The 11,918-nt window shown below is 37.3% G+C and overlaps 1 protein-coding gene across 5 annotated transcripts; it reads right to left on the bottom strand.

Annotated features, from left to right (window-relative positions):
- Positions 1-41: 41 nt before the first annotated feature.
- Positions 42-11,859, bottom strand: LOC115238514 (F-actin-uncapping protein LRRC16A). Of its 5 annotated transcripts, XM_029812421.1 has the most exons (24): positions 11,645-11,859; positions 11,261-11,358; positions 11,098-11,148; positions 10,824-11,017; positions 10,549-10,726; positions 10,226-10,464; positions 10,043-10,137; positions 9,840-9,881; positions 9,331-9,518; positions 9,159-9,236; positions 8,724-9,057; positions 8,121-8,517; positions 7,729-8,047; positions 7,503-7,616; positions 7,199-7,404; positions 7,019-7,106; positions 6,509-6,730; positions 6,290-6,310; positions 6,018-6,159; positions 5,702-5,951; positions 4,851-5,563; positions 3,922-4,161; positions 3,712-3,776; positions 42-3,230 (listed from the first exon to the last, which is right to left on the bottom strand). In XM_029812421.1, exons 1-24 carry the CDS (start codon positions 11,679-11,681, stop codon positions 3,114-3,116), a joined length of 4,428 nt encoding a protein of 1,475 aa, XP_029668281.1. In that variant the 5' UTR covers positions 11,682-11,859; the 3' UTR covers positions 42-3,113. The 5 variants fall into 5 exon arrangements, with proteins under 5 accessions (XP_029668281.1, XP_029668286.1, XP_029668282.1 ...); XM_029812426.1 differs by lacking the exon at positions 3,712-3,776; XM_029812422.1 differs by lacking the exon at positions 6,290-6,310.
- Between the last annotated feature and the right edge of the window lie 59 nt (positions 11,860-11,918).

Raw genomic sequence — 11,918 nt, 5'->3', positions numbered from 1 at the left:
AAATCTCACACATATATACACATACACACTCTTTTGTCTTAATGTGTAGATACGAGTTTTTATTTTATTCGTTAACGGATTATATCGCGCTTCTATTAAGCTGTCCACCAAAATAGACTGCAAATGTTAACATCGTCAATTGCGCATTTCTGTGATGTGTGATATTAATATCTACAATATATTTCGGCATATATATATATATATATCGGTCATGTGTATCTTCGCATTGTATGTATATAGAATGTATCTCTGTCTCGTATATGTATACAGGAATGTGTGTATCGGGGAAGATTTAAATATATATGATATATATCACACGCTAAATCACACGCGGTACACACACATTACGCACACGCACATGATTTCTCTTTTTCTCTCTCGCTATCTCTCTCTCTCTCTCTCTATATATATATATATATATATAGTGTGCATAGATATATACACACACATATATACGAGTAAAAATGCAACTTTGTTCATTAGTAAGTAACGTTATGGAATGAGAGGCGAATCGCTAGTTCCTCAGTTATATTTACAATGCTATTCAATTATATTTACGAATAATTCGCAGGCAAGAATCAAACAATGCGACTATAAACGATGCAGAAGCTTGTCGAGAATGAAACGTATGACAATTTTTTTTTTTTTTCATCGTATAAACAATGTGCGTTGTATAGACTTTTTGGCACAATACTCGGCAGAGTCATTTTATACGCGTCATTTACAGAACGTCATTTTTTTCCTTCCGCAAATACACACTTGTTTCCTTATAATAAAAGATAATATATCGCGCATACGTATATATTGTATATAAAAATCATTTGTAACGCACACAGTAAATGTGTGTATATATATATATATAATATATGTGTAAGTTTTTAGTCGGTTACACGAGACTGCAGGAATATTCTGCCCCAAGACAGATCCAATAAATCGTCAGAAATGTGCGTGCCTAAAAGTAAATACATATCGCAAGACGCTCTTATAAGTTCTTAGCTTCGCCTCTCGCTAGAGTCGCGGATTAGATATTATATACGAAACTTTCTTACGTTTATCTAGTAGACCATATAAGATTTTAGCGACAATAAACGCGTCCTTTCTTAATTTATTATATGTATACGTAGTTAAGAGAGGTACGCGCGTTTTTAGGACCAACAGTTCTACGCTCAAAGACGTCTTATGTAGATCCGTAGATGTATATAGCGTTGTCGCGCATACGTTAACGATCACATTTTTCACGTTTCGTCGATATAAATATGTTTTGCGCGCATGCACGCACACACACATACACACACAGACGTATACACGCAAATTTTCTTTCAATACGATGCTTTAATACTTGTCAGAAGGGAAGAATATTCCCTGTTTAATAAACATGTCATGATAAACTGCAATTGTGATCACATTGTCTTATGTAGCAAGGGATCGATACCAATATTATATACGCGTGATAACAGTTAAGCGGTAAAAAAATTCACAAGACGATTTTCCGAGATCTTTCTTTTCACGTCGCATCTCCTTGATCGCGGATTTTCTACGGGCATATTTTTTTTATTCACTTATGCGTAAGTCCTCTTTATTTTATTTTATTTTTTTTTTACATATATATGTACACGCGTTTGTCGCAATACAAAAGAACAAATGCATCTTTGAGATACGAGGATTATATAAATCGTACTGAGAATCTATCATCAAAATTGTAAAGAATTGTTCGTTTTTTTTTATTACAAAAAATGCTTTCGAAATTCGCAGCACGAAAGATTCCGATAGATAATTTCGCATATTGTTAGTCTTATTCAATTGAACGACGAGATATATCTAGAATTTTATATCCTTTATCACACAATATGTGTCGAAAACGCGAGTTATGATTGCATATACAAAATCTCCACGATCAATTCTACGTTTACAATGATTATTTTAATGCGCTTTATCCATTTGTTACAATTTCAATTCTCGCAGTGAAAAAAATTTCGGAGATATCACGATGTTAAAAGTTGAGAGATCAGTTTTAGAGCTTCCATATAATAAAAATAATGGACATAGACACATCTATGTACGCGACAAAATAAAGAGTTTGTCGTTTTATACATCATCAATTCCATCATTAGCTGCACAGATAAGTAATAAATACGATAAAAGCTGCCATTGAAAATTCATCGAATAAAAGGATTCGTTTAAGATTAATTTTCTTTTTATACATGGTAAAAACATATTATATACTGTATGATAAGATCTCGCGTAAATATTTCTACAAATTAATCACAGATTAAAGACATGTCGCGCATGATGAAAAAATATGAGTCAAAACGTGGACGTTATTCTCACTCACAAACAAAGAATACATGTGCACGAGATGTCATTAATTACGGCTTGTTACACGATCTCTTGGAAGACATCTACGCTTTTAGCACGCAACGTGTTGTGCTAGTTTTAGTTGCCGCTACTCGCAACGTTCTCTATACGATTTGGATAAAATCGATTCAGCCTATCTTTCGCTAAAACTGTGATGTGGCTTCGTCTATTCTAGACATTCTCGCGCTATTAAAATGGATGGACAAATGATATATAAATATATACACACATTGAAAACTTCAAAAGGATACAAAAGTATACTTTTTTTTGCTAATATCATCGTGTAACGCACTGCTCGCTAAGAATCTGTCTGAGGAATGATGCTTACTTTGACCGAAAATTGTCTCAATATCTTTAAAAAAAATTTCGAAATGCAATCAAAAATAATTAAGAGCTTGATACACACGAAATGCATAACGAAGCGTATATGGATAATAATACGTGAGTACGACCAAGTCGAAATAGAAATGCGTAAGAATGCAAACGTCGCGTATAAAACTAGTATAAGATTCTCTAATGCCACACCTTAACAGCAGAGAGAGATTAGTACTTTAGTCTCTGCAAAAACTTTCAGTACCCTGTCTCTAAAGTTAAAATATCGGTCAATATATATATATTTATATATACCTATGTACACAATTTAAGACTTCCTTTATGGCACGAAAGACGAAAAGTTACCTCGTGTGCCAGATATATCGGCGTCAACATATGTTACTTTTAGCGGGATAACGTAATGTAGATCATCTGTCAGAGCGCGATCAAACATCGACCACATCGTTGTTGTTGTAGTTGAAATTTGAATCGCGCAAAAATGATGTGCGACGAAGTTTAAAACTGAGACGATTATCCTCAACCATTTTCGGCACTTCCGTTACCTGCAATGCCAGAGTAGCTAAACTTTTTTATTTGTGTTATATAAAATCCAACTAAGATATATTTTATTGAAATTACAGTAAGATTATTTAACGTATATATGCGGGGCAAAAAAACAATCGCGTAAAATAATCTAGTATTAAGAAAAGCATATAAATGAAAGGTTTATGTCAGTGTCGGGCAATAATTTATTACTTTAGTGTATTACTATGACTTCAGCGAGTGATTAATAAAATAATCACGCATGATTAATTCTATTATTCATGAATTGTTAATTACTCAATAATTATAATATAAATTAATCTTATTATATAGATATGATAAGATTATTATATAGATATAATAAGATTGTTTTGCCCAACTCTCTATATAATACAGTATAACATAAATGCTACGAGTGGTTATTAATAAAAAAAAATTTAGCTCCGAGAGGATAATTAAAATAGGATCTCGGGAAGAAAAAAAAAATTAAATAAAATATACCTTGGCATCTGCTCGGTCGACAGAACGTTGAAGCAGCGACCGCCATGCTGTAGGTGCGGTATGCTCTAAAATAATAGGTAATAGGCGCGGATTGTCACATCGAAGGATTTTACATGCGTGTTTTATGCCTGTTACACTATAAGAAGCGTAAGGATGCGTACGCCAAGAAATTAACCATGCGATACAGCCGAATCGAAAATCGGTACTTACCGTTCTCCTTTTTGTCCGCCTTGCTCTTGTTCAAGCTCGCCGCCAATTCTCTCACCGATCTCTTCTCGACGCTCGTGTTGCTCAACGAGCTCGCAGTGCTACTTGCCGATAACGTCGGCGGCAAAGAAGCCGGCCCGCTGACACCGCTGTCAGTTGACTCGTCGAGAGCATCGCCGGAATCGGGTGTATTGCCGGCGGAGGTGTTTGGACTGGAGCCGTCGCTTAATAGACTAAATTCTCCTGTAAGAGATTAGGTAGATTAAGAAATATATCATTTTCCTTCTACACCAAAATGGCTTTCCACTATGATGATTATGCATCGAACATATAATGTTTTTAATGCTTATAAAATCTTGGTATTTAAAAACATGTTGGCTATCACGTGAAGAGTTAATCTTGCCTTTCGCTCTTAAATAGTTTAAAATAATAAGAGGATATATAATTTTAGCAAGGAGATGGCATGAATTAAAATCAGAAAAGCATCAGTAGAATATAATCAGCAAAGAGAGGTGGCATGAATTATAATTGCAAGAAAAATTCGTGATTTGGGGTGTATTGCCGGCGGAGGTGTTTGGACTGGAGCCGTCGCTTAATAGACTAAATTCTCCTGTAAGAGATTAGGTAGATTAAGAAATCTATCATTTTCCTTCTACACCAAAATGGCTTTCCACTATGATGATTATGCATCGAACATATAATGTTTTTAATGCTTATAAAATCTTGGTATTTAAAAACATGTTGGCTATCACGTGAAGAGTTAATCTTGCCTTTCGCTCTTAAATAGTTTAAAATAATAAGAGGATATATAATTTTAGCAAGGAGATGGCATGAATTAAAATCAGAAAAGCATCAGTAGAATATAATCAGCAAAGAGAGGTGGCATGAATTATAATTGCAAGAAAAATTCGTGATTTGGAAGTGTCTTCTACCGGATTTCCGATCGGTTGCCATGCTCCACGGTCGCGGCTTAGGCGCCGTCGCTGGTGGAGTCGGTTTATTTTTCAGAAGCGCGCCGTTGCTCTTTCCGTCGCTCGTAGACCCGCTACTCTTCACCAACGGTTTTAATATCGGCGATTTGGTCGAATCGGACGTACTCTTGGTACCACCACCCCCGCTGCTACCGTTTATAGGACTTCTCAGATCATGACCGGTCGATCGTAGCTTGACGGACGTCGATTTATCCGTGTCGGCCGTGGATTTCTTCACGGCACTTTTACGATTTTCCTGGTCTTTCTCCAACGAGCTCATTCCAAAGTCATTAATGTCGTGTGAGCCACGCGGACTCATGCCAGAGGCGTCTGTGGGCATGTAACGTTTAGAATCATCGCTCGCATCATTCAGGACGTTATTGCAAGCCTCCTTTGCGTGAGCTTCAGTTTTGGATCTCTCGTGAGCACTGTCCGTCGTATTTCTTCGGGCGAGCGGCGACGCGGTCAGCGGAGAATCGCCTTGAGATCTTCTGCCAACGAGGGGGGAAAATTTCTCCAAGTTATCGCTGGATCGGGAGCGCGGCGCGGGTTCCAGAAGCGTTTTCAGCATCGGTGAGTTACAACTGTGCTTCTTCTCCATATCGGGTGGAATGCTCTTGTGACTGGTCAATGATAAATTAGGACTGCCGTCCGTTGGAAAAGTATGTAGAGAGCTGTAAATTATAATAGGCAAAAATTAATTTCTATAGTTTACATACTAATTGCAAACGAAATTGTAAAAACTATATTATATATTTTGACAAAAAGTACAGAATACTTTGTATAGGAATATAACAAGTCTCTATTCATACCTGTCGTCACTCGTAGGCGATATCAAAGGCGTGGTCGGTGTAGTGGGTCGGAAAAATACATCGAGACCCTCGCCCAGAGCGAGACCGTCGATGGGTTGATCCGGTCTCAGCATCGGTCTTGTGGGCGCACGCGTTTTCGTTCTGCGCGGTCTAGACTTTACCAGATGTTGCAACTGCTGGCCCACGGTGTTGGGCAATTCCGAGACAGAGTCTAACGACTCTGTCAATGAGTGCTCGGTTTCTGAGATAGCTGTGGAACAATAATTATACATTTTGGAAGGTGATAAATCTGTGTGATGATTTAATTTATACAAACCTTCTGCTTGACTTTTCGGCAACGACGGTAAGAGATCCGGAATATCGTCGGCGGACAATCCTTCCACCGAATCTACCACGGACTTAGGTCTCAATTTCCTTCCATGCAGACTTTTACGTTTGTTCGACAAATGTGGAGTCGCCTAAATACGAGAAAAAAGTATATCACATCTCATAATATTGTACGTATCAATAAATTATATTGTAATATATTTATTATAACATATATATTTTACACTTATGTGCAATCATTTGCACCTTCGTAATACCTACCAGATTAAGATAATCCAATTTCTATGTGAGCATGTAAATAAAGATAATTTATAATTTAGCTGCTTTTATCAAGGAATGTAAAACATTAAATATTAGCACTTCGCGAAAAATATATTGGCATATGAAAGTTTTACAGACAGGAAAGTATATTTGAAATTCGTTCATCAAATGAATAAAATTGCTATCTAGCACGATGTTAAAGAACTCGAAAACTCTTACCATTGGTGATTGATCGTTGATGCACGGACCAATTGAATTTGCCAACGAACACGTTTCCGGCGTTTCCTCTTCGGATACGAGACTGGATCTGCCGGGAGGTAGAGTCATGGAGACGCCGCTCGCGCTAGTTACCCCTATCACGCTTCCGCTGCTCATCGAGCCGGCGCTAGGTCGTAAAACGTCTGGTGTACTGCTCCTTGTTCGACTATCGCAATCGCCAATCTGAAAGTGTTTTATTATATTAGCTCGTTGTATCGAATTATAAAAGTATCGAAATACATATCTTCAATCTTAAGGAAAAATTTATCAGTGGACAATATCAATATTTTTGTAAATCGATGAGTTTGTGTAATTGTATCAATATAAAATATGATTAAAGTTTAAAAACTTGTAGTCAAATTTTAGAATCAGTGTTCATTCTAACTAAATATTATCTGGTAAATGTATTTCCTCTTTTAAAATTCTATATAAAATATAACAAAATATATACACATAATATTTTTAACTTACCAGAGTCTTATAACTTCTTGACAATGACTCGATTACCTCGTCCGTAATTCTGTCGGATATATGCGCCGCAACTGCCAAGTTAAGCTCGCTGATATTTAAAAGGATCAAAACCGTTAATAAAATAATAGATCGTAGATATATTAACATCAAAATAGCATTAAATATGAATACAATACTCACTTGACTCTGTTAACAATATCCGCGCCAGCTTGTTCGGTAACGGTAGTATGGATGAATTCATTGTTGATTAGATTTTTCTCTTTGCAGATATTACGAAGATCATCCTGTACTGCGATCGGTTCACTCTCATCGCCCCTGATGACCGTTTGCGAAAGTATAGTGGGACATTGCTCGTTCGCGCACTTCAACATCGCGTCCAAAGAATCCTGGCATAATTTTTTTTATTTATTATTTTACGACAAGAGTGTATCTTGTATGACTATTTCAAGGGAAGAGTGTGAGAGAAATATTCACGAAGCTTTACCTGTAGATACATCGTCACAACTTTGTGAATTTCATTCGCCATATCGTGTAACTTTAGCTCAATCGGATTATTTTCGTCTCGTCTTTGAAGCACCTCGTGTAATCTCGGCAGTAGCTGAAAAACGTAAGGTTCTAATAATCTCAATTCTGATACAAAAATGAGTTCAGAAAAAAAAGAAATCTAGACCAAGTATCAAAAGTAAAATCTAATTTCTGTATTGTCGTACCTGTTTAGAATTGTCTGCGTCTTGTATAAGTCCGGTCGCGTAATTGATGTCGTTGTTGGCGTCGCAGCTCTCCGCCGCGAGGGTCTTGATGGTGTCCTGGGTTTGAACAACGAGTCTGTCGACCATCTGTTGCGTGGAGCTCAATAGAAATCCTTGCTGTAATCTGAACGCTTGCCCGTGGCTGTACTTGCACGGTGTGACGTTTCTCTGCAGCAGATCCTGTATCTTCTTGCCTAATTGCTCCGTTTTCTCCGCGGAAGTCTTCATACAAGGCTGCAGATCGTAAATCGGAAATGGCATATGCCGCACGCTACAATTTCTGCAAGAAAATTCTCTCATAAATATTGTTATCCTTCTTCCATATTTTTATATACACGAATATGTGCGCATACTTCTCTAGAGCGTGAACGATATCAGCATAGCCTTGCAGCGTGATATTATTCTTGTCATATATAATAGTCCGTAAATGATTGTTGATTTGCAACGCTTTCGCCAGCAACCTTGCGCCAGGATCCCCTATCTGATTACCACTAATATCCAAGGTATGAAGACACGTGTTGCTGCCAAGGGCGTTGATCAGGTTATAGAGATCACTCTTTAACCTCGAGTCGGGCAGATGCAACGCTTGAAGCACGCAGTCGTCTTCCTGAAGCATCTGCACCAGAGCGTCCATCACGACAGCTATGTGTTTGCTCTTCATACTGGCGGTATTGCGTCCCATGTACAATTGCTTGATCGATTTATTTTTACCTATGGCCGTTATAACTTGCGCCAAATCGACGTCCATGTCTGAAAGAACGAATAGCGTAAATTATGGAATGAGCAGTAGAATAAAAAAACTCGCTCTATTTTTCTTTCGTACGAAACAATTACTATTTTAGATTAAAGATTAAGGCAGAAAAGGCTGTTAAAAGTTTCGTGACTCTTTTTTGATTTCTAATATATAACTAAATATAATATATAAATATTGTCTCGCGATGTGTAATTATACGTACTACTATCCGATATATCCAACGACGCTATACATCGAACTCCGTGAATGCACGACTCCAAAACGTGCGCACCCATGGAACCCAGATTATTTCCGCTCATGTCAAGCTCTAGGCCGACTGTACTTTCGTTGCAAGCCAAGCCAAGTAGGAGATGTTTCAATGCCTCCAACGGTAGTTTGCACGAAGATATATTTAAGTACTTCAGCGAGAGAGTTGCCGTGAAAAATTGTTTAAAGCTCGGAGGTATCTCTTTGGTTTTCTTGCTCGAAAAAGAATTTCGGGCAACATTCAGGTGGACTAGATTAGTTGCACAACCCCGTAATAATGCACCAAACAGCTAATGCCAAATCATAAAGAACAATTGGAAGAATAAACGAGCCGGTAAAATTACGGTGGCGAAAATATATATGATCAAAAAGTATAAAATTCGCTACTTACACACTCTAAAGTAGTATCTGTACCGCTAAGATCCAAGTGTGTTAAGCTATTAGGTTGCGCCAAGAAATTGCACAAACTCTGCAATTACAAATGCACGAATTAGTATTCTAGCCGCGATTAAGATCCCTATAGCTTATTATCGAGGTCAATTGGTGATTCATTGCAAACTTACATTAACGTCATCTTTCAACGTATTCTCTGAAAGATTCAGATATCGCAAGCTAGTCGGCATACTTCTATTTAAACTTAACGCGTGTGCTATTTGACCTACACCTTTTCCGGTTAATCCACAATGGGCCAAATTCAATTTCTGTAAACCTTTAGGCAACTTGCCGATAGGACCGCTCAGATGTGTAGCACCTTCAAAATATGAATAACGAATTAATAACACACACACAATAAGCATTTTATAATTAAAAACTTTTGCTCAAAGATATCAATATTTTGTATATTAATGTGGTATGCTTATATACAAAGCAAATACATCTAGGATATTACATTAATTAAAATAAAAGGGAGAAATATAAGGGGATAAATACTTTGACAAAAATATAAAAGTGCATATACTTAAAAAAAAAGGAAAACAAAACAAAAAAAAAGAATAACTGGATATATATGAAAAGCATATTAAATATTAGTATAATTACTAGGGATAATAAAAATACATGGTTATTGGCACACCTTGCATTAACTTGGCTATTATCCCACACAAGCTAGAGGCTCCTACAAAAAATATAAAGAAAATTTGTTCAGGATAGTTTTGAAATTATGGCTAATAACTGGCAAATGGAGATTTACTTAACGAGAGTGCAGTGCAGATAAAGATTTAAAATACAAAGGGAATACAGTATAATATAAATTATTGGAATTAATTAATGATATACCTTTATCCTCAATCATATTGTGCGATAGATCTATTGTTTGCAGCATCGTATTAGCATTAGAAATTAGGGCTAATGACAGCTTGTGAGCGAAATCCCTTTAAAACCGAAATAATCGTATATTATAAATGTGCCATTAAATTCCTTTTTCTACAAAGCTAAAACACGCATCGCTCGAATCGTTACCATTTAATCCCGAGATTATCTAGATAGAGCTCTTGAATGGATAAAGATCTTCGCATAACGTGTAGCAATCTCTCTAGAGGCTCGTGACTTAATTTGAGATGAGACGCCCTTAATTTCGTGAACCAAGTATTGTATTCCAAGGCCGAGATAATTGGCACCAAATCCTTCTGATCTAAATGGTCAAAGTCTCTCAGATTCAGTTCTCTGGTGTCATGTGAAAGATATATTGTATCAACGTCCTGAAATTTATATTTTCACATAAGATTTTTGTACAAACAGGTAATTCTGTATTACACAAATTGGAGCAATGTCATTTATCTCACCCATGCCACCTCCTCCCTGTATGGTACGCTGTGCAAATCACACATGCATGCATACTGAGTAGAAAAACCACCACACGGCCCTGTATGTCTTGTGGCTTCTGTACTTCTAGCTAACTCGCTCCCTCGTATACTTTGCAATCTGCTAGCTGGTATAACTTCTATTTTTCGTATAATGTAACTAAAAATAATATTTCAAAGATTTGTAATCGAGGATTATAACAAACTATACATCATCAACGAGAATACTGCTTGTTTAGCTGTACAATAGAGCGTACTTTAATGGTACTGTAGGAAAGATATTTCGAATTGCCGTATGTAAGGCCTCTATCATGGCATCCACTTCCGTGGTGTCCGCGCCTATACTGGTTGTAGTAAAGTTGTAAAATCGTTCTCCAACTGTCAAACATAGCTGATTGGCTCTTCTCGATTCTATGGCCGTTATTTCTAGGTAATGAAAATGGCAGTCGATCTATAAAGGAATAAAAATTTGAAAGCCGTGTTATAATGAATACATAACACAATACCAAAGTACAGATAAACTCAACTTACTCTTGTGGGTACTTTGGCCGATAAGAGAAAGAGGCGACATGGCGAAAATACCTTGAGTAGAAAAAAGAAAAGATCAATTTATCTTAACACAAAACATATGACATATACTATCGTGAAAAGAGAGAGAAAGATAAAGAAAGACACAGAGAGACAGATTACTCACGAGAACACGATTTTCCTGTTTATCCTGCTTCGTTTCTAATTTCACCACGTTTTTTAACAGTATTTTCACATGCTTGCCAAGTAACGCTTTCACCGATTCTGCAAGTAATGAATAATTCACCCAATTGTACACGGGCTAAGTTGCTAAGCAAAAAGTGGCATGAAAATTTTACACTTGTCGCGTTCTTTTTTCTTTTTTATTTTTTTTTTTTGATTTTGAAAGATACGACAGACTAAATCAATCGCAAAACTCGCGGAAATACAGAACGTAAGGCGGAGTAAGATTAGTGATCACCAATGCATAACGGTAGATAGATCGTTCGAGGGGACGAATGACAGTTCGTCCGATTTACGAGAACGTAAACACTACGAGCTGGAAACGAACCGTTTAAATCCTTCGTGAGCTGCGACCGGGTTGACATTTTTGCTAGCTGAAGTCTTCCATTGAAGATCGCCGTTCCATTTAAAGCGCCGTCTCTCTCTCCGTCTCTTTCCTGGTCGCTGACCGTGGATTTCCCGCTTTACGTCGATTAGAGGAGCGCTGTCGAGACAAAGGGCGATGTCACGAGAGGACGAGCAGGCACTGCAGACAGTGCATCAGCAGCCATGTTGGCACCAGTCCGCAATTGGTCACCCACGATCACCGATGATCGGCGGCG

This window comes from Formica exsecta, unplaced genomic scaffold (genome assembly GCF_003651465.1).
Source record: "Formica exsecta isolate Colony F162 unplaced genomic scaffold, ASM365146v1 scaffold342, whole genome shotgun sequence".
In the NCBI taxonomy this organism is placed as follows: domain Eukaryota; kingdom Metazoa; phylum Arthropoda; class Insecta; order Hymenoptera; family Formicidae; genus Formica; species Formica exsecta.
Note: the sequence above shows the minus strand (reverse complement) of the source record. Positions and strands in the feature narration are given on the sequence as shown.

Bases quoted from the DNA above. Each gene is read 5' to 3' on its own strand.
- LOC115238514 (XM_029812421.1), bottom strand. From the start codon at position 11,681: ATGTCAACCCGGTCGCAGCTCACGAAGGATTTAAACG. The intron at 7,107-7,198 runs GTGAGTATTGTA...TTTAAATATCAG, and splicing joins GATATTGTTAACAGAGTCAA to CGAGCTTAACTTGGCAGTTG. The intron at 3,777-3,921 runs GTAAGTACCGAT...CTATTATTTTAG, and splicing joins GGCGGACAAAAAGGAGAACG to AGCATACCGCACCTACAGCA.